The sequence below is a fragment of the Anguilla anguilla genome, chromosome 1 (assembly GCF_013347855.1).
Source record: "Anguilla anguilla isolate fAngAng1 chromosome 1, fAngAng1.pri, whole genome shotgun sequence".
NCBI lineage: Eukaryota > Metazoa > Chordata > Actinopteri > Anguilliformes > Anguillidae > Anguilla > Anguilla anguilla.
The window spans coordinates 71,848,354-71,875,214 of NC_049201.1; the positions used below are offsets into that span (position 1 = coordinate 71,848,354).

The window sequence follows — 26,861 nt, forward strand, 5'->3', positions numbered from 1 at the left end:
CGATGAGCTGCAGTTCTAATAAAGGAAACCAGTGCGTTGGGGGCAGCCTCGTCGCCAGCGCCTTTGCAGCGGGGGGACCCTCCGCCTGGCAGCGGTGAGATCGGCGGGCGGGCTGCGGAGGTGGGTGCAGAGCGGGGGGCTCGCGGCGGCGGCGGCGGGGGCCAGTCAGAGCGTGAGCGCGGCGCGCGCTGCGCCCGCGCCGGGTGGAAATGCTGAGACAGCCAGCGGGTTTATTTTTGGGTCAGTGACAGCGTGTCAATGGCTGCAGATGCGTCGCAAAGGAAGGCTCTGAGATACCACCAGACCCTGGTCAGTATCTGCCCCTCGTCCCTTCCGCCTGTCTCTTCCCTCCTGTCTCTGTCTCCCTCTGTCTCTCTCTCTCTCTCTCTCTCTCTCTCCCGGCTGTTACTTTCTCTCCCTCTTCCTCCCCCCCCCCGTCCGTCTGGCTCCCGCAGCGAGCAGTGCTGGTCTCTCGCCGGCTTTGTGAAAATAAATACCGCACGGTAACGCCGTGCGGTGTGCGGTGTGCCCTCTGTATCCCCTCTCCTCTGCCTCTGCGTCTAACTCCGCTCAGCACTGCTGCTCCGTGCGCTTTTAATCCCTCCTGCCCGTGGTGCTACTTCTTGCCTGACGGTAATGTACATCAGAAGTTTTTTTTTTTTTTTTACTTTTTAGTTTCTCGGTCCCTCCATTGTCAGTTAGAAGTTAAGCTCCATCTTACTGCCGGTCTCTCCAGACTCCTCTCTCTACCTGCGCGACGGTTTCCGAAGGGCCGTTCTTCAGGCGTCCTCCAGGCCCATTTGGAGATATTTGTAGATCTTGTTGCTTATACCAGACCTGGGTTTCCGTCCAGTTGCTTGACCCGTCTTCCTGTCAGCGTACGGTCTGTCATTCGCGGTCTTGAGAAGTCCTTAATCTGTGCGTCTCCGGTGCGTGTGAACGTGTGTCCGTGTACAGACGAGACCAGATCGAAGCTAACAAATACGTTTGTCTCTCTTGGCTTGCCGTGCGAGTGAACCGTATTCCAAATCCCACGTGAGAATTGATTCGGTTTTTTACGTTGGTGTAAATGCGTTTCCAGTGCGGGCTGCATCGTCCTGCTCCTGTTTTACGTCTGGCCTGACACTTGCCCATATGGTTATGTAATTAAATTGCCCGTGTTCAGTTCCGAGGCATCCTGGTCCTGGGGGACTTTCAGACACGTCTCAACCGGTCGCTGGAGACCGGGCGCCACAGGTGCTCCGTGTTCTTTCCTGGTCTGTGGGTCCAAACGTGTAATTAAGACCTCAGCCGGAGTCGGAATGGAAAACCTGCGCATTTCCAATTAAGCTCTCTGTGAGACCTATTTTGCTCCCCTTCTTTCCCTCTCGTAAGTAGAATTTATCGTGGCAGGGCATTACTTTCGTTCTGTCGTTTACTTGCAGTGGCCTGGGGGCAGCCATAAACACATGCAGAAATGTCCTGAGGCCTTTATTGCTTAGAAAGACTTTTGTGTGTGCGAACGTTCGCCGGGTACGTTTTGCTGCGTTGTTTGAGCCAGGTTCCGTCTTCTCAGGACGAGAGATAAACAGTCACTGCTTCCCCATTCGCCGGTGATCCGGCTACGACCGGACAGCCAAGCCCTGTTTCCTGGAGATCTAACGAACCGTAGGCTTTTATTTAGAACGCTTGTTCGGCACACGTGATTCTACTAATTAGCAGCTCCAAGAAATCTCTCGCCGTTGCATGACGTGCGCTTTCTGAGAGTTCAAGTGAAAACCTGCGGGACGGTGGAGTTCTAGGAACAGGGCTGGGCAGCCCTGGTCTATGAGAACGAGAAGTGAAGGAATAACAAGAACTATAACACAAGCATTGTGCATCTGTCAGAAAGAGAGGGTGTGGGGTGTGGGGGGGGTGGTTTGAGGGGGGGGTTGGTGGGGTGGTTTGAGGGGGAGGGGGGGCTGAGTCACTCTGACAGTGACAGACCCTCTCTCTGGCAGGGGAAGCAGAGACGGTGGCGGGAGGGACGCTCGGTCGAGGGAACGGCGTTGTAATCCTCACAGGGAGAGAGAACAGAAAACCTCCCGGCGCAGCGGTGAAAAAAGAGCCTCGATATAAAAGACAAACAATGAAGAGATGCTGAAATAGACCATGGGTCAGTTATAATTAGAAATTAGTATCAACACTCCCCCCCCCCCCCCCCCCCCCCGAGTTCTAATTGCAAACCTGCTGAGGCCATTGAAAAGAGTGATATCAAGCACCGCGCGTAGTGAGGGGGCGAAGCAGCGGGACTCCAAGTGTGCGTTTGCCACGTGCCCCCCCCCCCCCCCCCCGACACCTTGCGGAACATTCGGCCCGGCCCTGTAGCCCGGCTTAAATAATCAATTATATCAATTACGGATCACACAGCTGTAATTGACCCCTGACCGGGCCCTGGGGGGGACTGTGGCCCCTGGCGTAAGACCGGTGCTGACAGACAGACCAGAACAGAGACCGACCTGCCGCGCGCGTCGGAGTCAGAGGGCTGATCTGTGTTGCGGTGATCAAAATCGCTCTGGACCAATAGGTACTGGGTTAACCACCAGAGTAAAATGACTGGTTTCATACATGTGAATTACGTTTTTTAAAAATTTTAATACAATTAAAAAAATTTTTTATTTTAATTTACAAACCTTAAATTGGATATATTTGAATGTTTGATGCCTGTAGGAAAGTCCAGGCTGGAAGAGGCCTGTCCAATGGGAGAGATTAATTTATGTTTATTTGAATCTAATTTGAGTGTTGTTGCTCAAATGTAAGCTCAGTTTCATTGGCTGCAGACGGGGGTTAAAGGTGAGCGTTGGCTTGTGGGTCCTGCAGTTTTAGAGCGTCCCTGGCGCACCGGCCCTTTGGGAACAAACGAAAGGCCCCTGGTTCAGAGACGTAAACGACAAGACCCCACGGACAGATGGGATGAGGAATTGAGAGATAAACAGAGCGAGAGGTGTGCGGAGAAGTGTGTCAGTGAACATTGGGTCACACCGAAGCTAAATATAAACCAGAGTAGAGTTACAGGGACGGAGGGGGGTGTGCAGGGGGAGGAGAGGTAGACAGGGGAGAGAGAGAGAGAAAGTTTCGGGGAGAGAGGTGCGGGGTATTGGGATGGGGGTGTGTGTGTGTGGGATGGGGGAGGGATCAGAGGATTTGGAGGGACAGGACGTGTCGGGAAGGAGTGAGAGAGTGAGCTGAACGCACCCTAGGGGTCACGGAACGAAGGGAGGGGGGAAATGCTAGTGCCGAACGGCACCGTGGGAACCGGGGAGGGAGTGACATGAACACTGCAGCCGGAAATACTGCCCGGAGAAATATGAACGCCTGCGGGCGATCTCAGCCGCGAGAGCAGCGCTCTGCCGACGGACTGATGCTACAGGATATCAACGCTGCGCGGCTATACATAGCCCCGGTACACACACACTGACGGATGCTGCCGTGCATCGGGGTTGTCCAATAGGGAGAGCCGGCTTATGAAAACCCACAGAACGAACGACCGGCCTGTTAGCCGGGCTAACGCTGACAGGCTCAGGATGAATTTGCTGAATTAAGAGCTGTTGACAAGCTATTGTCAACCCAAAGTGTCTGTATGAACTTTCCCCCCCCCCCCCTCCCCTTGTCTTACGGGCGAAGTGTTCTCTCACCTTAGTGGCCAGTTCGGCCGGTCATGGTGAACACGCTCTATTGCCCTCCCCTCTTCAGGAAAGAGGCAGGAACGGTCGGTGTAATTAGACTTTTTGGAGGAGAAAAGGAGAGATTTGGGGAGATATAAGGAGTCCGAGAAAGACAGAGAGCGAAAAGGGAAGGAGGGAAGAGGCCGCGTGCAGAGGCACAGCAGAAGAGGAGGATGAGAGAACGCATCAACACGTTTGAAACCGTCCTCAATTTAGATCAGATTCTGGTAAGACATGTACGATTGACATGAGACTTGGGGTGGTTAGTGGGATCGATAACATCAGAACACAGTTGAGGCGATTTTCACTGTGACCGATATTGGAAGCTGTAATTCTAGTTGTACTGTACCTCAAGCAACTTGGAACCCATGCAAACCACTTGAATAATTTTTGAAAGTAACCGATGCTGGATGTTGGATGTGCTTGTTTGTTGACTAGCGTATTGATAAAGTATGTGACAAATTGTTTTGGGAGTAATACCTTTGTGCGATTATGTGATGTGTGTGTGTGTGTTTCTGTGTGTGTGTGTGTGTGTGTGTGCATGCTTGTTTGTGCTGCTGAATGTCTAAGCTCTCCATGTGTCCGTCAGTGACTGGGTCAGATTTTATCATTATCCTCTGGTGGAGGACAGTGCTATATTGTGAATACTGACAGACGCACAAAATCACATGCGCCGATTCCATGCACACACACACACACACACACACACACACACACACAGTCATACACAGGGACCAAGGAATTTGTCATTATTATTTTTTTAATTAACTCTCAAAGTCACTCTGCCCTTCACTGTGTGCATTTGCTGGCAACTCTCTCTTCCCCCCCTCTCTCTCTCTTGCACCCTCCATCTCAGTAACTACTACAACGGGACACATTGTTTATTCATCCAATAACCGAGTGCATTTCCCACCTTTTCACACCATTAACAGGTTATTTGGCACCTAGTGATTCCAGCTGTATTAACTGAGCAGGAGTTTGGGGGTCAGGTCTGGAAGGCCAGGAATCTGGATATCCATAGACAGTGCGGTCCAGTGACTGTTCGGCAAACAGAGAGTGATAGAGTGGGGGGAGGACTGTCCTACTAAACAATAAATAATGAATGACTGACGTAAGCAGTGGGTTTCTCACGATCTCTCTCTCCTCCTCTGTCCTTCTCTCTCTCTCTGTCCCCACTCCCTCTGGCCCATGTATTGGTGACTTATGGAAGGATGACATATTGCTTAGCTCATCAAACCGAAACACAGTTTTTGATCTGTGCTGCACTGTCCAGCCCTGCGTGTCATTGTGTTCAAACTGCTCTGCGCCACACCTCTCCTCATTGTCTGTTTTGTTTTTGTCAAAGGCTGTTTCCATTCAGGCGTTGAAGCAAATCTGGCCAGAAAATGGCATGGAATTGCAAATTGATAATTTTTTTTATTGCATGTTAGAAATGATGTACTAAATCACATACTCCTGTGATGTACAAAATAGATGGTCTGAATAATTTAGTACCAAGTATTTTAATCCTGAAGGCTGCCCTAATTTCTGCCGTGACAGCTGTCATACAACTGTAGTGGCTTAATAACTCCACAGCCACAGTTAATTTGTTGTGGTTTTATAGGGTTATTTCAGCCTCTGTATCATTCATATGTGATGTGTCACATATCCAGACGTATGTAGTGTCTTGGTCTTGCAAACCGGCATCAACTGGTCCTATCACTTATCCCATTGTATCAACCACTTCCTGAAATGTTGCTAACGTCCTGTAGGTTAGCAATGCACTCTTTAATCACTCCTTCTTCTGTGCTGTGTTGCTCATTAGTGTTTGTGCCTCTGGTAGACTTCACTAACACTTTCCCACTCTCATCTTCATCTTCTTCTAATTTATCATTCTCAGCTGTCTAATACTGATCCCCCCTCCCTCTCTCCTTCTCTTTGATCGATGGCTCAGTATTGTTAATGTGTAATGTGGTCCATGTACAAAAGTCAGAGACATGGGGAGACTGTGTCAGGGAGGTAGAGGCGTCCCAATATTCATCATGCCCAAGAGAACTGCCAGAGAACAGGTTGGTGTTGTTACTTGATTGATTTGAGGAGTCGATGTCATATGTGCAGCTCTCACAAGTATTTGTACATATGTTGTCGTAAATCACGATAGTTGTAGTACCAGTCATAATTGTTTTGCGTCGGCTACTATACCATTAATGTCTGGCTACAGCAGTGATTGATGCCGGAGTGAAAGACAAACGCAGACCAGGTGCATCTGCTGGGTTGTCATTTAAAACAGTCTGATATTAGTGGTGACAGAGGTCGAGAAAAAATAGCAGGAGCTGCAGCAGTGTCTGCGCTAATGAGAATTGCGGGCCGAGAGAGAACCGGACTAATGACATTAGCATTTCTGCATTAAACCCGAGCCCAAGTTATTTATCTATATTTATATCTCGCTCACTTGCATCCGTTACTCATGGGAATCATTCGAGTGGTTCAACTGAGGTGAGACGTGGGGCCAAAAAGATCGCATTTGTTTTAAAAATACAGATTGTAAAATTGTGTTTATGGGTTACAATTTAAGCAACACTTAAGATTCTGATTACAGAGATAGTTCCTTCGTTCCCGGCGTTGGTGTCGCATACGTCCAGGAAGCCATTTGGCAGGTTTCATCTTTACATTCGTGATATTTGGGACGTGCTTTGCTGAGCATCGAGCACGAGCGGTTCCCTCGCCCCCCCCGGTGGCGTTGGGGCCGCTAGCCGTGCGGCGGGCTACGTTGGGAGGTGTGGAATGTTCCCTGCCCCGGACTCCTCACCGGCCGGTTGGCCCGCATCCATCTCGGGGTCCCAGGAACGTGGAGATAGCTATGCGTCCACACCTCAGGCTTCCGCTCAGCGGATTTTTCCCATCCCCTCGCTCCGTTTCGTCTATTTCTGTCTGCGCGGGTTCCTGTTGTGTGTCTCCCCGTCTCGCACGCCCACACTTTACTGCTTGCTCACTCTCTCTCTCTCTCTCTCTTTCTCTCTTTCTCTTTCATCCTCCTCCTTCTCTCGCTTGGCTCGGGACTGATGTAACCAAGCCAGGTGAAATTTCCTGTGTGATGGGGGGGGGAAGCAAAAACTGTTTTTTATGGATATGACAACACATGTTCTGCCCCCCGATTTCATTTTTATTGCATGTGATGCATACTGTGTCCTGTATAGCCTTCAGAATCGTTCAGAAGCATGGCTTGACATGGCAAACGTGTGAAAATGCCGCCAGAGAAATTGTAAACTCTGTGTTTCTATTTCAAGGTGGCTGATGATCGAGTATGATTCAGGATACCTTGTCTGTCACATGCCTGGCACAAGGCACCGCATTGCAGTCGAAATCCAAATGGGATACTTCCGATTCTTCAGTGTTATGCTAATGGTTTCTGAGGCATGCCTTAACCCCTTCTCAAATTGCGTCTTGTTCTTTTTCACCATCGAAGTGCAAGAATATGCGCAAACAAATGTAGCAGTGTCTGTGGGCGTAAAGTCACATTTCAATGTGAGCAACTCATTCTTATTTCATAACAGGAATAAGACCGCCTCATTCAGTTTTTAAAAAAAAGATGGCCTTTTAGAAGAGGTACAGCAGAACTTGGCAGCTTTAATGTTTTATGTGTACAAAGCAGACCGGACACAGAACATTACAAGATTTTAAAAGAAAATGTCTGACAACATAGTCCGTGTGGACCTTTACAGAGATTAATATTACATTTTACATTGACTGGGCAGTTATGGCATTGATCAGTACCTGCACTCCAAGTACAAGAGAGAGAGAACAACCTGCTACATTTAGCTGTCTCATTTTGATGTCATATAGTCTCACTATTCCAACTATTCCAAGAGAGTTCACTATTCCTACTTTCAACTTTCTTTAATGCAAGACACTAGATATCTCACCCCGTAATGAAATGTAGATACCAAGCTATACATCAAAATTCTTATTTAACCACCTTGAATCTGAGCCTAAGTGGCACAGTGGTGCAGTGGGTAGCACTCACAGCAAGAAGGTTGTGGGTTTGAATCTTGGCTCGGGGACTTTCTGTATGGAGTTTGCATGTTCTCCCCGTGTCCGCGAGGGTTTCCTCCGGGTACTCCGGTTTCCTCCCACAATCCAAAGACATGCAGGTAGTCTAATTGGAGACTCTAAATTGCCCATAGGTATAAGTGTGCGAGTGAATGGTGAGTGAATGGTGTGTGTGCCCTGCGATAGATTGGCGGATCTCAAAAATTCATGAGGGTGATTTTCTGTAAATCAACGAAACACACTGTGTTCTGGTAAAATATTGTCAAAAGCCTTTGGCAGTTTCTTTTTCAGCTCCAGAGACCTGAAACACAGGGAAGTAATGATGGTACAGGTTTTTGTGATAACATCACAGTCTGCTGATGCTGCACATTTTTATGCTGATATAATGTTTCTGTAAATTGAAGTCAAAATGAACTTCCCTCTGAAATCATATTGAAAGTCATATTAAGATATCATATAATTTAGTACTTATCACCACGAATGTTATGAATAAAGAATTGTGGGTAAAATATCTTACCTTTCACCTGCCCGCCGAAGCTATATGGAGAGTACAGAGAGCAGCTGGGGAGTTTTGCCCGGAGAGAAGCCGCGCGACTCCTGACCGAGCGGCAGTGGAGGAAGCATGCGGGGGACGCGTCGGCAGCGAGGCACGCCCAGGGCCAGCACCACCACGCCGCCGGCCTAGAAACGGGCGTCTCCGCCTCGGGACATGGCCACGCCTCTTCAGTGAAGAAGCCCCGCTCGTACTCCAAATGCCGAGGTGGGGAACGAGGAAGAGAGGAATACGGAATCTAGTGGCAGTCCTGGAATTAGGGGATAGAATGTTCTGTGCCATGTTCTTATTGCCATTATTATTATTATTATTATTATTATTTAGCCAGGTAAATCTAGATTGTCGGTCCACAGCCCTGGTACTGCAGAGCTTCAGGGTCTACTGGTTTCTGTTTTTAACTTAATTGATAAAATAAATCAGGTGATTACACTGTTAACTGATCTCACCTGGTTTCGTGGGTATTGGACATGATTGTGTTGGATTTACATTACATGAGTTCTGTTTTGCTGTGTAGACTGTGTTGCACGGGTACAGAAGTACATTGTGACAAAGCTGGGAGAGGACTGGGTCTTCCTTGTGCTGCTGGGTCTTACCATGGCATTGGTCAGCTGGAGCATGGACTACGCTAGTGCCAAGAGTCTGCAAGGTACTACAATACCCATAATTCCAGCTGCCGCTCCTTATTTGGGAATGGCGTTAAAGTGTGATGCATTTTCAGTAACCTGGTTTTGTGGCCTGTAATTCAGCCCCCCGTTGACAAGATGGCAGTTCGGCCTTCTCATGAAGCCAGCTGTTGAGCAATTGATTTGCAATGAATTTTCTGCCAAGGCTAGTAATAAATTCTGTTAAACTCAAACCAATTATTTTTCACAAGCAATGTTTCCTGGCACTTCTCTTTAAGCTGAATAACTCTAAATGAATCTAAATGAATCCAAAAATATTTCGATTAATTTTACGTCTTAATGATTGGTAATTATATATCATACAAATTATGAGAGGCTTTCTAGCCATATTTTCCTGAAGAAAAAAATGAATGATAAAAGTTAACAAGGGGTTAGTGACACAGTAGAAAAAAGAAGAAAATATTAGCACATTAAATATAATCAATTACCTAGCTCAGCCTTCTGTCAGGGATATGTGAAAAATATGTTCTGTGAAATGAGTCATCCATTAGTGTACAGTGCACCGGTGTTGCTGCGCATATGGTTTTCTCTCTGGGGAAGGTTTTCAGGTGTTGCTTCTTCCATTGCCGAAATGATCCAGTTGAATGCATTCGGTTAGTGTGATCATTTGTTGGACTGCACCAGGCTCATGATGACTGGTCTGTCTGCATGAATCACTGCTTAACCACCACCAATTACCTCTATATGTGTTCTGCTGGAGAAGCTATGGAGAGACTCAGTAGGCAAATGAATTACAAGCTGGAGCAATCTGGTTGCCATTGGAAACATGGAGATGATACCCAAAATACCAAGACATAAATGTACTTGACTGCACGGAATATTAGTGTTTACATGTGGCATGTTAACAAAAACTTAAAAGGACATATTTCCTTTTTTCATAATTTCTATGTATTTCATGCCATTGCCAGATTTCGGTCAAGCATGTTGTGTGAATGCTGTGTGTCTGCTGCATCAGTCTCCTTTATCTTCAGTAAACTCACAACTTTACAGAGCAACTAGTATACCAGTGTCACCCCTCCTCAGTCATCTGGATGTCAGAATTATTTCTCTTTATATGGAGTACAGTCTGTCCCAGTGTTAACTGCTCTCCTCTCTCCCCCCTCTCCCCCATCTGTCTCCCCCCCCTTCCCTCTCTCTCTCTCTCTCTCTCTCTCTCTCTCTCTCTCCCCTCCCTCCCCCCTCTCGCCCTCCCTCTCTCTCTCTCTCAGTGTATAAGTGGATGTATGGTGAGCTGAAGGGTAATGTCCTGCTGCAGTACCTGGCCTGGGTCACCTACCCCATGGTGCTCATCATGTTTGCCTCCCTGTTCTGCCACTTGGTCGCCCCACAGTCCATCGGTGTGTACCGCCTGTGACTGGCTGTGACTGCTGTGACTGGCTGTGACTGGATATGACTGGCTGTGTACCGGCTGTGACTGCTGTGACTGGCTGTGACTGGCTGTGATGGCCTCTGTCTTGTCTCTGGTCTGGTCCCCTCTCCCTCACTGTTCCTCTGCTCCTGATGCTACTTTAATTAGCTGCATGCAGTGAGCCAACTCCTTGGTTTTCTGCATGGGGAAACTGGGCTAGCTAGCTTGTTTGATATGTCACATTATCAGCTAGCTGGGTAGATGTCAGTACCCAGCTACAAAAAAAAAATGCATTTAACTAAAAGACGCAGTGAAAAGTAGTTGCCTTGAGAGAGTTAAAATTTGTCTTCACATTCTGTGAACCTCAGCTGTCTTGTCCAGTTTTCCAGTCTCTCTGCTGTCAGAGTAGGGGGGAACCAAACAAACAGAGGATACTTTGTGCAGAGAGAAGTGTTCGCTGTACTCTGGTGAATGATGGGCGTCCTCCTCACAATGCCCTTCTCTGTCAATAAGAACTGCTTAAAGGCTTCATATGATAGCGATAAAGCCACTTTACAGTGCAGATGATGGACGGCTTCCCATGTCACTCAGAGGCTAGACTCCTTGCTTGTATAACTTTCGATTGCAATTTGCATTTTTGTCATTTTGCAGACACCTTTAGACAAAGAGGCTTACGAAAGTGCACTTCAAATGGTAAATACCACAAGAGCTAAAGATAACGTAGTAACAGTCATGTAAGTTCCGCCGTCAATGGTGGATGGTCCAGGGGTCAGAAAGTAAAAGTCCTGCCGTGTTTCTTCCACCTGTGATCTCAGCCAGTTGATTTCACTTATCAGTTCCACTTCCTAGCTGAAGAATTATGCTAATTAGCAAATCCAGGTGACTGGAACAAAATACTGAGTGGGACTTTTACTTTCTGAAACTGAATTTTCCAAATCGGGCCTGGTCAAGGTGCATGCCTGAAGACCTACACTCTCAGAAATAAAGGTACACATGGGTACAAATTCTGTACAAGTACAAAACTGTACCTCTAAAGGTACTAGGTACAAGCCTACCTTTCTAGGTACTGAATGGTACCTTTTTTTCTGGTAAAGGTAGTGTTCTGTACCTTCAAGGGGTACTGCCACAGTGACAAGCGATTGTACCATTCTAGGTACTGAATGGTACCTTTTTTTCTGAGAGAGTGTACGAGATAAAGGGAGAGGAGGGTTTGTTTTTTATTAATTAAACAGGAACATCGAGGTGTAGTCAGAGAAGGTTCAGGCATTTTCAGAAGATAGCCAGTGAATCTGCCATCCTGATCGATTGAGGAAGGTCATTCCATTATCAGGGGACCAGAGCAACAATGAGCTGGGCCTGCAAGCAGTGCCTGTCAGGTGCCTGTCTGGTGACAGCCAGCTAGTGGGAGGATGCTGGATCAGAGCGATCTGGTGTGAGTGTGTGGTCTACTCGCTGACGATAGGAAGGGGCAGCGCCGTTCACAGCTTGGTACGCCAGCGTGGGAGATTTGAACTGAGCGTGTGCGGCCACCAGGAGCCAGAGAAGTGTGTTTAAAAGCAGCCACGGTGTGCGTGACTTTTGACAGGTGGAAGACCAGGTGGGGGGGCGGAAGTCTGGGCCAGCTGCAGTGGCCTGATAGCACGGGCCGGCAGGCTGGTCAGCAAGGCCTTGCACTCGCCCAGAAAAGAGATTACGAGGGCTTGCACATGTAGCCGTGTAGCCTCTGGAGTGTGCAAGGGCCAGACACCCCTGATGTTGTGAAGGGAGAATATATTTTTAGGAGAGGAGTGGCACGGGCCCCTCTCCAGAGTGGTGGGGACCATGCCGGTTTAACGAGAGCAGTTAATAAAAAAAAGAGGCGATGGAAGGAATGTCCTTTGTGAAATGGATTGAAGGGAGGGGTGGGACAGGAAACAGAGAACAGGCAGCAGGGTGGTGGGATGTTAGGGGTTCGAGATGGAGAGGGGTCTGAAGGAGGATTAGGATGTGGGAAGATGTGCTGGTGGAGAGAACGGTGCAGAGTAAAATGTCCAGTGTTAATTCAACTCAAACAGAGTCTGTATGAGTGCAATAGGGACCGTATTTTCTCTGTGAGAGCTGATTTAACACTGAACATTTTTCTATGTAAGCGAGATGGAAGGATTTGCGGATGACATAGTCCTCTGTCACCTGCAGTTAGAAAAATGGGAGCGGGGGTGGGAATGGAGTCAGGGGTAATCCCACTAAGATGGTGTTGTTTGGACATCTAAGTCTGGCTGAGATCTGAGCGGTGTTAGGGATGTACTGGAGTGTCCAGGCCATTCAGCTGCTGCAGTTTGTGTCCAATAGGGTATTGATCCTCAGTTGTATGGAATGCAGCTGAACTCAATCCTCTCTCCAGTGTCTCCATCAATACACTATCCGTGTGTGGTATACACACCATGGAATTATGCCAAACTCCCCTGCTCTGTCTGTCTGTCTGTCTGCCTGGCTGGCTGGCTGCCTGCCTGCCTGTCTGTCTGTGTCTGTCTGTTGTCTGTCTCTCTCTTACTCTCATGCTTTCTTTTATCTCTCTGTCTCTGTCTCTCTCTCTCTTTCTCTCTCTCTCTCTCTCTCTCTCTCTCTCTCTCTCGCGCTTTCCCTCCCTCACCCGCTCTATTCTTACAGGCTCTGGTATTCCCGAACTGAAGACCATCCTCAGGGGCGTTGTGCTGAAGGAATATCTGACCCTGAAGGCCTTTGTGGCCAAAGTCGTTGGCCTGACTGCTGGCCTGGGCAGTGGGATGCCAGTGGGCAAGGAGGTGGATCTCTTCACTTCTCTCTCATCTGTCTGTCTGACCCCTTCACTGGGGAGTGAGAAGCAAGCTGTTATATTATATTATATTATATTATATTATATTATATTATATTGTATTGTATTGTATTGTATTGTATTATTGTATTGTATTTCCTTTCTCAGTGTTCTTCCTGGACATTTCTGTACCTATAATTGTCTATTACTATGCTGTTTTACAATAGTCTATTATAACCTATACTGTTTTATACCTATAATTTGACGGATGCATCCCTTCCTCATCCCCATCACCCCTTTCTGTTCGTTCCTCCCCCATTTCTCTTCCCTCCTTCCTCTCTCCTCCCAGGGTCCCTTTGTGCACATTGCCAGTATCTGCGCAGCCGTGCTGAGCAAAATCATGTCCATCTTCTGTGGTGTCTATGAGGTAAGCAGAGGCCTGACAAAAAAAAAAGTATAATTTCCATCATGCATCGCGGTATTAAGGGAGATAGGTTCTCCATTGTAAAGAAATTCTACATACATCATCTTACCATCAATGAAATAATGATAATAATTTATATAGGGGCATTTTTTGATGTACTTTTTTTTTGTTGTCAAAGGTATCACTCTTGGTAAATCAATTATGGATGCCTTTCTAACAAACCAAGCTGAAACTGCACTCTGGCCCAACTCGCTGCAAAAGTCTTCACAAGTATTTTAGTCTTGTAATGAGACTTAAAATCTTTTGTTTTTATTTATCAAGTGGGGAATATCAGCTTGTTTTAAGTTGCTGTGTGCTTGACAAGCGAAATATTCTTGCCCCATTGGCAAATCTTGAAATTTGTCCAACTGTCTTACCTCATTAACAATATTTTTGTCTTATTTAACAAACAAAAAAATTATACATATATATATATAAATATAAGAAATTTTAAGTCCAAATATAAGACTAAAATATTAATTTTAGGTTTTGCAGTGCTGCAGCTACGATAGGTGCAGACATTTTGGCTTGCTGTGTCTGTGGAAGTGTGCATTAAATAATTTTGCAGTTCTGAATCTGAACCAGAAGATATTTCTGACACATGTTTTCCAAAACATTTTAAATAACAGGAAGTAAACTTGTAACAGATAGTAAACATAGTGCACATATTGATTTGAAAGGTAATTAGGATTCAGCATTAACAGTAATGATAGGTAAAATAAAATAAAAAAAACTCAGGATACTTGATGTCTGTGCATAAACAGTAAGATTCTCAAAACATAAAAAAAGAAAAGGAGTGTTTTTTTTTCTTTGAGCTACACTGGAATCCCCTGGGGTTGATAATTATAATCGTTATCGTTGTTAGTGTCGGTCTCCATGTCTGTCATGCAGGATCCCTGTGTTTGTAAATTCCTTTCCCCAGTTCCCTTACTCATGCCTTGGCTCACATGTTGACACTGGCTGTCCCTCACTGTATTAATAGCTTGTGATAATAATGTCTGGCATGCATATTAACAATAACCCCCCCCCCCCACCCCGCCCCCACCCCGCCCCCATCTGTCTCTGTCTCTTTGTTCCTCCACCTGTCTCTGAACTCCGCCCCAGAATAGCGCCCACAATCAGGACCTGTTGGTTTGTGCGTGTGCAGTGGGAGTGGCCACCTGTTTCGCTGCCCCTGTGGGAGGCAAGTCAGAACTCCACCTCCCAACATGCACCTTGCCTCGTGTACCAGGCGTGGCAGGAGATGGGAGTGTTTTTGTACTATCCTTTCCGCCTTCTTTTGGAGTTTACTACTTGAGGCTGTGCTTTGTTTTGTGCTACGCAGAAATGAGCTGCACTGTCTTTTTTTACCATTCTTTATTTTTTTTCTGATTCGCTTCAGTTTTGTTCTCCCCTACACAATTCTGTGCTTTGCTTTACAACACTGCTCTGTGCATTTTTAATTCACATTCTCCTTTTCTTTCCCCCTTCTCTCCCTCTTTTTCCTCACATCCTTCCCTCTTGTTACCACCATCCCTCTCTTTCTCCCTCTCTCTCTCACTCTCTCTCACCCCCTCTTCCTTTTTACCTTCCACTCATTGTCCTTTCCTCTACTTCTCCTTCCTCATTCCCTCTTTCCCCCCTCTCCCTCTCTCTCTCTCGGTGTGTCAGTAGAACCCCTATGGCTATACAGACATTCTCACAGTGGGCTGTGCTGTGGGGGTGGGCTGCTGTTTTGGCACTCCTCTCGGAGGTAAAAATAAAAAACAAAAAAACTGTCCTCTTTCCCTCCTCCCCTTCTCTTTATCTCTGTCTCCATGGCGATTCACAGATGCTGCCTCAGCATTAAAAAGTGTCTCTTGATTTTTACAAAAGCATTAAGTCAAGGTCTGTGGATAACCTACTTAATTTTCCTGTCACCACTGTCCCCACTTCCTTTACCCCTCTCTAAATAGTATGTTTTTACAACTTATAGCTCTTACTCCTTTTGCTTTTATAATGCACAGTTTCATTAATATCTTATTATGCTTATTATGATTGTGCTGTTACCTGTGTTGCAGGCTCATCAGTGAAATGCGTTTTCCCTCTTTCTCCACTAGGGGTGCTGTTCAGTATTGAAGTCACATCAACCTACTTCGCTGTGAGGAATTATTGGAGGGGCTATTTTGCTGCAACTTTCAGTGCCTTCATATTCAGAGTACTATCAGTGTGGAACAAAGATGCTGGTAAGGATACATATATGCCGCGCCTACATTTACAAAATTTAACTGGAGATTCAAGTCAGTGCTGTTGAAAACTGTAAATATGGAGGGGTTCCGTTTGGGCCTGCTGTAAAACCACTTGAATGCAGACTGAGATGTACAGCTTAGACATGACTGCTTTAAGTCTGGGCTCTTTAAGTAGCTGACTGTGACTGGGAGTCCACAGTGGTGGGGCATACTTGACTGTGTGCAGCTGGGGTAAGGTGTGTGTAATTCTCCTAGGATTTACCGTTGCACTAGCGCCCCCTAGCCTCCCTGCACGGCTTTGTTGTCATGAGGGAGAGGTCTTTGTTCCAGTGACTTTTACTTTTCCAGTCGTGCACCATTTGCTTGTAGTATTATTGCGGGGAATCAGGAGAGTGGTTCAGGTGCTGTACTCTTCGAGTGGGTGTGACTGCCATTACAGTGGTGCCTAAGCACAGATTACAATTCCCATTGGGAGAAAAGTGTAATCTGTAATCATAGTCATACTAGTAAACCAAGGAGACAGTGTCATTCATTAATATAGGGCTTAGTAGGACATTTTCATATTAATGAGTGACAGTATCATTAGTTAATATAGGGCTTAGTAGGACATTTGTCAATATGTCAATATGAATATGATATTACAGTTTCTTGCTAATTTGGTTTATTACATTGTGAATGTTGTCCAATCTCCCGCTCTCCCCCTCAGTCACCATCACCGCTCTCTTCCGAACAAACTTCCGGATGGAGTTTCCCTTCGACCTCCAGGAGCTGCCGGCGTTCGCCATCATTGGGTGAGAGAGCGAGAGAGTACGTGAGAGCAGCTGTGTGGAGCTTTCAGGTTGCAGTCATGTCAGTTGTACATGGACGCTGCGCCACTTCCTCTGTGTAATTTTATAATTTTCGCTCTCTCTACCCCCCTTCTCCCCCCCCCCCCCCCCTTCCCCCTCCCAGCATATCATGTGGTTTCCTGGGAGCCTTCTTCGTCTATCTGAATCGTCAGGTGGTTCTGGTCATGAGGAGACAGAACGCACTCACCCGCTTCCTGACCAAACAGTGAGCAGAAAGGACGGGGCGAGGGGCGGGGCCTACGGTTGTCAGGGCGGGCTCACGGTCTGCTGAGCCCTCAGAGTGGGGTTTTCTGCACTGACAGGAACAGTAACTGTAACAGTAACTATGTGACTAACGCTCCGGCTGACCTACGCTGCGACTGAAATGGCCTTTCCCCTCGTAGGCGTTATTACCGTCTGCATTGCGTTTCAGTTCTGCTTCGTTATGCTATCCCACTGTTATTGTTGTTGTTGCCATGGTTATTTGCTTTTGTAACTCGTGATGTGAATTTAAAAAAAAAAAATTCTATTTCCTCCAGCCGGTTGATCTATCCAGGCGCCGTGACATTAGTCATTGCAACTTTCACCTTCCCCCCTGGATTCGGACAGTTCATGGCTGGAGAGGTCAGAGTTCGTTCCAGTTTTCGCAGTTTCGTTTGTGGGGCGAGATCTGAAAGGCCCCACTGGTGTTCACTGATTGCGGTGTTAACCCTTTGTTTCACACAGTTGATGCCCAGGGAGTGCATCAACTCCCTTTTTGACAATTACACCTGGACCAAAATCTGGGGTACCCCTACCCCGGTCGGCCTTGGCCGCTCGTCTGCCTGGCTGCACCCCCGCGTCAGTGTCTTCGTCATCCTGCTCCTCTTCTTCGTCATGAAGGTGCTACCCCCTAAATGCTCTCAGTCTAACTCTGTACTTGATCCTACACAGCTGGGAAACTGTACAGTATGTCACATATTAGACACACATCATTCAAATAGCAAAAGCCAGCAAAGCCCAGCCATGGAGAGTATTCACTTCTACATTTTATTTATATAGAGCATAGAGCAGTGCTTTCCAGAACAAAAATGAAGAAGTTACATTTTACAATGCAAGAGTTTTAAAAAATACAATATAATGTTTTTAAAAAATGTAGAAATTGAAAAACAAAAACCCACTACTGACAGACTAAGTCTCATCTGTTTTTATAACCATTCAATTCCAGAAACCACTGGGTTGTTGCCAGTGTTTTGATTTAATTTTATTTCATAAAAGATTGAACTTTTCTCACCTGTATTTTCAGGCTGGAGCCTACTTTGGAAAGTGCTAAAACTTTTCGGAAAGTGTTGCATGTCGGTGATGTAGTCCTCCCGCTTCCTCTTTCAGTTCTGGATGTCAGCCATTTCCACCACGATGCCCATCCCTTCAGGGGCCTTCATGCCTGTCTTCATCCTGGGTGAGTGCCGCACGCCTCCTGCGGGAAACGGATTTGCGGTGTGGTTTCGGCAAAGCTGCCCCCTTTTTTTTTCCGCTACGCACCTTGGGCTCGGAATGACCTAGGGGAAAGCATTAAGCTGGAGACACTGCCCTGGATTTGGGATTTAAAGCATATCATCCCGGAAACTTGTAAGGAGGAATGTAATTGCTTTCAGTAGACAAGGCTGCCTTTCCCTGCGTGATATACTGTGTTGTGGTTGTATTTCAGCTTCTTATTTCGGAACTGTTACTCTTTGTTATTGTTTTGTTTGTGCTCTGTGTTTTATTCATTGCACATTTTTTTCTTATTGCTGCTGCTGCCTTGGCCAGGTCTCCTTTGTAAAATAAATATAATATCTCGAGAGACTTCCCGGTTAAATAAAGGTTTAATTAAAAGAAGTTGTGGCAAAGCAGTGGCAGAATAACGTGGTGTGTAACCCTCAGCATTTAAATCTGCGGCAGGGGTTCCCCAGCCTCCCCTCGGTGCCCCCCAGGCGGCTCCAGGCATGCGACGTGTCCCATCTCAAGCGCACCTGACGCAGGAGATCAGGGGCATGATTAGTTCAGTATCGGGTGTGCTCTAGGTGTGACACATCAAATACCTGGATCTGGCTGGCTGTGCTTGAGGAGAGGCTTGGTAACCCCAGACCGGTGGGATTGGGTGACTCAGCTGTTCCAGGCAGCGGGGGCTGGGGTGGGAGGCGGCCGGGGCGGGAATGTGAAGTGATTCCCGTCCCCGCCGGTCCCGCTCCGCCCCTCCTCCGGCATCCGTGTAAACGGATACTCGGTCGGTGCTGCCAAGTGGCGCGCCCTGCTAAAGCGGCGGCTCAGTGCGAGGGTAGTTTTGGGGGGATGGGGCACCCCCCCCCCCCCCCCCCCCCCCACACCTGCGCCGATGCGTGACCTTGGGAGTAACCCTGACCGCGGCCGGCGGCCCCACGCGTCGGGCCCGAACCGGCCGCCGGGACAGGGCGGATTCGGTCAGCGGTCCTGATAGCCGCGGCTGTCTCGTCACGGCAGAGCCGCTTCCGGTCCGACGGGGCACCCGCCGGCTTCCTGTGGCGGTCACTAAGGAAGCGCGCGTCTCTGACACGCTGACTGCCCCGCTCGCCCGGGGGCCACTGGAGGAATGTAAATGCCCTGTCAGTGCCTCACTCCTCATTTAATGACATGGCAGTACTTCAATGGGCCTGTGAACACCATGGGATATTCCATATTGGGGGGGGGGGGGAAGAAGGCTAAAAATGATCATTATAATTAGCACAAATAAGCGCTAATCATCAGTCGCTCAAAATCCAAGATGCCGTAAATAATGATACAAATCATAAGAACGGAGTGTGTGCTCATGGTCCTGCTGCCCCTCCCCCCTCCTCTCTCCATTAGGAGCAGCGTTCGGGAGGCTGGTGGGGGAGATCATGGCTACCCTTTTTCCCAACGGGATTCTCTTTGATGGAATCGTGTACCGCATCTTGCCGGGAGGGTATGCTGTCATCGGTCAGTCTCTCTCTCTATTGCTGTGTTCTCTGTATGACTGTATGAGCTTTTTTTTTTGTAATTCCAGTTCACTTCAGTTTGATTCATGTGCAAACGCCATTCTCTGTGCGTTTATTTCGCCTGTCCCTCTGTATTCTCCTTTAATTGCTTATATTCTTATGCATTTAATTAATCTCTTCTCCTCTCCTTTTCCCCACCTTATCTTTATTTATCTAAACTACATGACCTCCTTCCATCAATCACCTATTTCTCCAATACCTCTCTCACTCTCATCCATCACTTCTGTCTCACTCCCCTTGCCTGTAATATGTGCTTCCTCTCATCATCCTTCTTTTCATCTCTCCACTCCCTCTCTCTCCCTTCATCTCTCTTTCTCACTCACTCACTCTCTCTCTCCCCCCTCTCTCCCCCATCTCTCTCCTCTCCCTCGCTCTCTCTCTCCCCCCCCACCCTCCCTCCTTCTCTCTCTCTCTCTCTCTCTCCTTCCCTCTCTCTCTTTCTCTCTCCCTCTCCCTCCCTTTCTCCCTCCCTCCCTCTCCCCCTCCCCCTCTCTCAGGGGCAGCGGCCCTGACTGGTGCCGTGACCCACACCGTTTCCACGGCGGTGATCTGCTTTGAGCTGACGGGGCAGATCTCGCACATCCTGCCCATGATGGTGGCGGTGATCCTGGCCAATATGGTGGCCCAGGGGCTGCAGCCCTCGCTCTACGACTCCATCATTCAGGTCAAGAAGCTGCCGTACCTCCCGGAGCTGGGATTTGGCCACATCAGGTACAGGGGACAGGAAGCAGATGCCATTTTGGCTCGGAGGCCTTTCTGTTTCATGAATAATAAATGAGGAGGTTGAGTCTGAACGAAAATCGGTCAAAAGGAAGTTGAGCTCTACATCGAGCCAGTTTCACTGGCCTCTCATTTACCCACCGTTCCGTGGGTCAGATTTCATCATGGCCGTGTTTGGGTTGAGCACTATTATTATTAGTTACTCAGTAACTGTGGATATACAGTATTGATCGCTCCCCATGAATGAATTAATTAATTAATTTGACAATTTAAATACAAGATTTTATAAGACTGCATTGCAAACAGCTTTTTAAAAAAATTGTACAGGATAGAAACACAAGATAGCCAGCGAGCTTATTTCCATTGTGGTCCTCTGACATAACACCTCTCTCCCCCACACAGTAAATACAATATATTTGTGGAGGACATCATGGTGAAGAAATTGAAGTTTCTTTCGACACAGTCCACTTACAGAGAGCTGAATCACCTACTGCGATCCACCACCCTCAAAACTATCCCACTGGTCGACTCAAAGGGTAAGAACTCAGCTTCTACCACAAACCCGTTAAAACAGACCGTTTCATCCTGTTTGTGGGATGACTAAGACCTTCTTGGTGCAAAGAACGGCCATTTTATGGTATGTTGTTGGTCACGCTGACAAAGAGCTCTGCAAAATAAATACATGTAAATTCAATATAGATGGAATAGACTAGAAAACCTCTGGTAGTTTCTGGTAAATTTACTCAAAATGTAAGTTTTCCTTCTAACCTCTGGCTTGTACATAATAATGACTTTGGCTTGTAAAATAATTTGTGTAATTTGTAAAAACAGATGTGGACAAACCCATAGCACCAGCGCATTGACTGTATGCAGTATGGCATGTATGCAGCACTAGTTCAACAGACCCTTGCTTAGGACTGATAAGGCTGAACGGACGAACTGGTTTTTGTCACAGTTCTCTGGGGTGTTAGCTCCTTGAGTCTGTTCACCGAAGGCAGCATTTGGAATGACAAGTGCATCGGGTGGGAGTTGTCCTTTGAAACTTGGAGGGCTCTGCTTGTGATGGACTGGGTGTCCAGTTCTCGTCAGTTGGAGCCGTTCGTTTTACCAGTCATGTGCCAATGCAAATGAGAATGGTGCGAAAAAGCCTGAGTCATTCCCGAGATCGGGTCAATAGCTTTTTGTTGAATTGATCTGTTTTCTATTAGGCCAGTGAAACCACGGCGACGCCGGGCTACAGGGGTAATGTCGGGTGCCTTTCTCTTATCCTTTGTTTCCATTGGATCAGATTTTCATTGGAGTTTTTTTTTTTTTTGACAGCTTGAATCAAATTCTTATTTCGAATTATTTTGCATGCATGAAATGGATTTTTCATGTCCTGAATTGATCTAGAGTAGCGTACCTGGAACCCAGCTGCAATGTCAAAAGCGGTATTGAGTCCCCTCTTTCAGATTTTCTTTTTTTTCTCTTCACATAAATCTTTGGTGAAGTTAAATCAGCGCGGGTGAAAAATAATTTTCCTCACACCGTGTGTGTGTGTGTTGCTCATTCTCTTTGCACCTCTGCGATGGCTCTGCAAATGGGATTTCACAGAGACAGAGGGGAAGCTATTGAACGCTGACATTTTCACTTTGTAGGTAAAAGCCTGTCGGGTCACTCTGTGTCTGTAGAGCGGTTACCATGGGATATGATTTAATGGTTCTGGACAGGTCAATTCTTTTGGACTGGAGGGTTTGCCCAATACTGAGATTAACTGGTCCACTACCTCAATTTATTTACTCAACTATATATATAAGGAGCTTATGCCATAAGCAACTGTGATATCCTTCAAGGTTCATTTTCTGTTTTCCTTTGTTTACATCTTTTATTCTCGCATTTGTCTTCAGAGTCAATGATTCTGCTGGGCTCCATCGAGAGGTCTGAGCTTCAGGCTGTCTATGATTGGTGGCTTTCAGCAGAGAGGCGGATCCTCAGCCAGAGTCAGGCTTTTCAAGGTCAGGGCCTGGGTTCAAAGGCCAGCTGGGAATCCTTTGCCTTTGTGGATGAGGAAGGAGAAGAAAGCGGAGACAAGGTTTGTCAGGAACAGGTGTTAGCTCACACATGACATAATGGAAATAATTCACAATGCATAACACTTTCAACATTATAATAATTACTACGCTTTCATCTACTTAGGATATGTAAAAAAAAAATTAAAAAAAAAAAAGGTTCATTTGTCAGTGCAGGGAGTATTATTTTTGTCCAAGAGGGTGAGTCTTTGGGGAATGATTTAGGTTTGTCGTTGCTTTAATTACATTTTTTTTTTTCCAGACTGTGCCATTGCAAGATGAGCGAAATGGGCCCCTCCCAGTGCCAAAACCCCCGGAACTGTCCACCAATCACGCGACATCTGGTGAGCTGAGTGCATTAGCGTGAAGGCCGTGTAGTCTCAGTCTACATCTGTGAGACAACAGAAAAATGCTAAAAAAATAAAATAAAATAAAATAAATAAATGCATAGTAGCACAGGGATACTCAAAAATCTCAGGGGAAAAGCATAGGGTGGTTGCACAAATGGCTGTACATTTCATGCGCTATTGGGCAGCAGTGTGGTATAGTGGTTAGGGAAGTGGGTTTGTAGCTCAAAGGTTGTGGGTACAGTTTGCAGTTATGGCGCTACTATTATGCTCTTGTGCAAAGTACTTGACCTCAGTTGCTTCAGTTAAAAAAGATTCCAGTTGTATATATAGATTGTATGTGAAAATGTGGTCTGTGTTCTGGATAAGAGCGTCTCCTAAATGCCAAAATACAATGTGAATGCACTATTATAAAAACAGCCTTTTTTAATTTTGAATTTTTTTTGCAAATCACCATGTGTCACCGCTGTATATTTAGCCATACATTTTGTTTTGTCTTTCATAACATTGTTTATTTTGATTTTTGGTTCTAGGTATGACAGCATGAATCCACGCCCCCTTGTGTTATTTATTTATTTATTTGTTTATTTTCTATGTGTGTTGGTAAAATAATCTGTGTTCCAGCACTTACAGGCAGCGTGTTGCCATGAGGACTGGGTGGGTGTGTTTCAAGTGCTGTCTCTGCTCGCTGTTGGCATGTGGGTGTGCTTGGGGGGTCGTAGAAACTATTAGACATCGATATTTCTGGATCTGCAGTTTTAATATATAATACACAGGCACATCCTTGCATGTAATATATGTTTAAGGGAAGGTGAACTAAGAAATAATTACCCGTCTGACCACTAAAGCCACCCATCCCCTTGCCTCACAGACAAACGGACCTTGCAGGCAGTAAGGAGAACTCTGCAGGGCCTGTTCTCCTCCTCCAAAGACAGGCGGAAAGAAGAAAAGGTAGGCAGAGTTCCATTCAGTGTGCTGCCACAAGAACGATCTCTGACTCCTGGAGGAGCTGGAAGAGGCTGGGGGGAATGATTCTGCGAGCAGTAGTGGAGGAACGGCTTGCAGTAGTAGCAATAGCAGCAGTAATGGCAGCAACAGCAGGGTGGGGGGGCGAGGTTCCCACCTTTGTCGCCTTCATCCATAGCGCTCTCAACCCTCCATCCTGTGCTGGAACAAGAGAGGGATGGTGAGAGGGAAAGTGAGGAAGAGCCTCTTTGAATAAAGTAAGAGTGGACTTTTTGTATGGGATTTGTAAGGACTTTACTTTTCCCATCATCCTTTTGCTGCAGAGGCAGGAAATTCACACAGAGGTACTCTCTGGGTAGAACAGTTTAGTTTGGACGTAGTTGAGTCACTCGATGCACTTCGAAACACGTAGAGGAATGTGAGTATGACTTGTACTGCAGTTGTAGTTGCTGCTTAACTCCACCAGATGGTGCAAAAACGCTTCTACATTACCACAATAGTAAATGCAGCAACATGGTCAATCCATCCTGTTGTTTGCAGGTTTCCAACATTAAGCTTTCTCAAAACAAATAAATCCAGTTTAAATTTCAATGCAGCCACATGGTGATCATTTGCAATACTAGCAATTGTCACACTGTAAAAAATTATACATGCATTTTCTCTCTTCAGAAGCACAACAGAGTAAGATGTCTGTCCCAGACTTCACCTGATTCCTATTTTTATATATTTAGATTATTTTTTGATTTCTGTTTCAAAATACATCTACAGTAATCTTTATTTAAATATGAACAACTGTGGACCACAACTATGATGGTAGTGTAATACTAATTACACTCATTTGCCTAATTTTTATATGACATAAAATAAAATATGTGTAAATGTAAAGCAGTATCACATATGTTGATATGCACAAATGTTAGTGATGAAAATTCAGTTAATTATCACCTCTTCGTTATAAAGGGAGTTTTGTACTCTGTCACTGTTTAACTTCATTCTCCCCCCTCCCTGTCTCCCTGTTCAGGAGGCCACACCCGCTCCCCTTACAGATACGATGACACCAGAGGAGGTAACTGCCTAAATAGTTGTGAGAAACCTGGATACATTTTTCCATTTGTATTATCTGTGCAAACCTGTGGATCTGATTGGCTGATGCAGGTCGGTGATGTGCTCTCTGCTTGGTTGACACAGATCAAAGCTTGGGAGGAGGTGGAGCTGGATGAACAAATCCACATTGATGAAATACGTGTAGATCCGTCCCCCTTCCAGCTGGTGGAGAGAACCTCGCTGCACAAGGTGAGAAGTGACTGAACCTGTGCGGTAAAATCTCCTAATTAATGACCGCAGTCATTTTTCTGCACGGTTTCTGGCTCGCTTTTATGTTGGCCCTTGTCCCAAAATTTCGAAGAGCTGTTTGATGCACAACTGTGGAGAGAGACACACAGTGTACTGAGGAAGAGCTTTGATGGATGGATATCATGCGTGGGAATGAAGTCTTTGCTTTACTTTCTGTTAGCCTGGGGTGTGTGTGTGTGTTCATAGGCCTCCTCTTTGACACCCTCTCTCTTTCTCTCCCAGACCCACACGCTGTTCTCATTACTGGGCCTCAGTCATGCCTATGTCACCAGCATCGGGAAACTGGTGGGAGTTGTGGCACTAAAGGAGGTAAAGAACACTGACTAATATGAAACCCCCCCCCCCCTTGCTCTCTCTTTCTCTGCCTCTGTCTCTCTCTCCTCTTTCTCTCACTCTCTCTCTCGCTCTTACTGTGTCTCCTTTTTTTTATTTCTAACCAGCTCTAATTATATGCCTTCTATTCTGTCGTTTTTGCACTCCATTATAATGTCTGAATTCTAGACTTGCATGAGAAAATTTCTAATTAATGTTATTTCAGTTGTCATTAATGTCAGTGTTATTCGGCTTTAGTTGAAATGCATCCCAGTGATGCGTTTCTTTCGTTCCCTCTCTCTTCCTCTCAGTTGCAAAAGGCCATCGAGGGCTCAACCCGCAGTGGGGTACGCCTTCGCCCCCCTCTGGCCAGCTTTCGGGATGCCAGCCGAAAATCGACGAAGCCGACCCCCCAGCCGACCCCCTCCACTCCCTCCTCTCCAAACAGAGACAAAGAGATGTGGATTGAGGGGGCAGAGAGGCCAATACCGGAAGAGGCTGGGGGGAATGATTCTGCTAGCAGTAGCGGAGGAACGGCTTGCAGTAGTAGCAATAGCAGCAGTAATGGCAGCAACAGCAGGGGGGGGGCGGGGTTCCCGCCTCCTTCACCGTCATCCATAGCGCTCTCAACCCTCCATCCTGTGCTGGAACAAGAGAGGGATGGTGAGAGGGAAAGTGAGGAAGAGCCTCTTTGAATAAAGTAAGAGTGGACTTTTTGTATGGGATTTCTTTTTCTTTTTTTTAAGGACTGCTTTTCCCATCACCCTTTTGCTGCGGAGGCGGGAAATTCACACAGAGGTACTCTCTGGGTAGAACAGTTTAGTTTGGACCTAGGCGAGTCGCTCAATGCACTTTGAAACACTTAGAGGGAAGAATAAATGTGCCACCAGTGCTTCTGGGAAATGTAGTCTGGAAGATCATCTTGCTCTGACAGTGACTTCCCCTTTGCTCTTTCAGTTTCTCAGGTTTCATCGCTATGTCTTTAAACCTGCAAAAGAATGGAAGAAAGTCCTCTTTCTTCCTTTCTTACATCAACAGTATTGATCTGTGCATCTTTCTGCCTGTCTGAAGTCTGTCTGTCTGTTGATTAATATGCAATGTTAATCAGTGTTTGTCTGTCCGTACATGTTTCACAGTAATTCACATAAATGTATGAAAATGGAATCAGGTCGTGATTCAAATTACTGATCAAGTCTTCATCTTACAGATTATTCACTGTATGTTTACTAATGAATGTATTTAATTGTTTTGGAATAATGATTACAACAGTCATGATCATTCATATTGATGCTTAAAATTATTGATATTCTTATTAAATATAATAAAAAATTGCATTTATCTACAGTTGTTTCATTTATTTCCCTGTGGCCAGAAAGATAATTTATCGCTTGTCTGTGTGATGTACTGTTGGGCAATTCTCTGTTCTCTTGCACACAGACCAGGAAGCCTTGGTTGATTATTCAATATGGACTTTTTACAATGAAGAGTAACATAATATCTGGGGAGTGGTATTATGTGAATGCATTGATATCTGTGTGTCC

The 26,861-nt window shown here is 46.3% G+C and overlaps 1 protein-coding gene across 3 annotated transcripts; it reads left to right on the forward strand.

Annotated features, from left to right (window-relative positions):
- Positions 1-26,664, forward strand: clcn1b (chloride channel, voltage-sensitive 1b). Of its 3 annotated transcripts, none has more exons than XM_035406609.1 (23): positions 1-120; positions 8,250-8,472; positions 8,780-8,911; positions 10,157-10,285; positions 12,943-13,076; positions 13,416-13,493; positions 15,183-15,261; positions 15,608-15,733; positions 16,443-16,527; positions 16,688-16,789; positions 17,103-17,187; positions 17,290-17,445; positions 17,932-18,001; positions 19,405-19,515; positions 20,072-20,285; positions 20,697-20,830; positions 22,181-22,365; positions 22,605-22,686; positions 23,561-23,640; positions 24,677-24,721; positions 24,844-24,948; positions 25,231-25,317; positions 25,632-26,664. In XM_035406609.1, exons 3-23 carry the CDS (start codon positions 8,860-8,862, stop codon positions 26,013-26,015), a joined length of 2,523 nt encoding a protein of 840 aa, XP_035262500.1. In that variant the 5' UTR covers positions 1-120; positions 8,250-8,472; positions 8,780-8,859; the 3' UTR covers positions 26,016-26,664. The 3 variants fall into 3 exon arrangements, with proteins under 3 accessions (XP_035262500.1, XP_035262486.1, XP_035262492.1); XM_035406595.1 differs by lacking the exon at positions 1-120 and adding an exon at positions 156-309; XM_035406601.1 differs by lacking the exon at positions 1-120 and adding an exon at positions 156-309 and having other exon boundaries at positions 19,411-19,515.
- The last annotated feature ends 197 nt before the right edge of the window (positions 26,665-26,861 follow it).

Excerpts from the sequence above, each read along its gene's own strand:
- clcn1b (XM_035406595.1), top strand. The coding sequence starts at position 259 with ATGGCTGCAGATGCGTCGCAAAGGAAGGCTCTGAGATACCACCAGACC. Across the intron at positions 13,494-15,182 it reads TCTTCTGTGGTGTCTATGAG|AACCCCTATGGCTATACAGA; the intron begins GTAAGCAGAGGC and ends GTGTGTCAGTAG. Across the intron at positions 22,366-22,604 it reads GAGAAGAAAGCGGAGACAAG|ACTGTGCCATTGCAAGATGA; the intron begins GTTTGTCAGGAA and ends TTTTTTTTCCAG.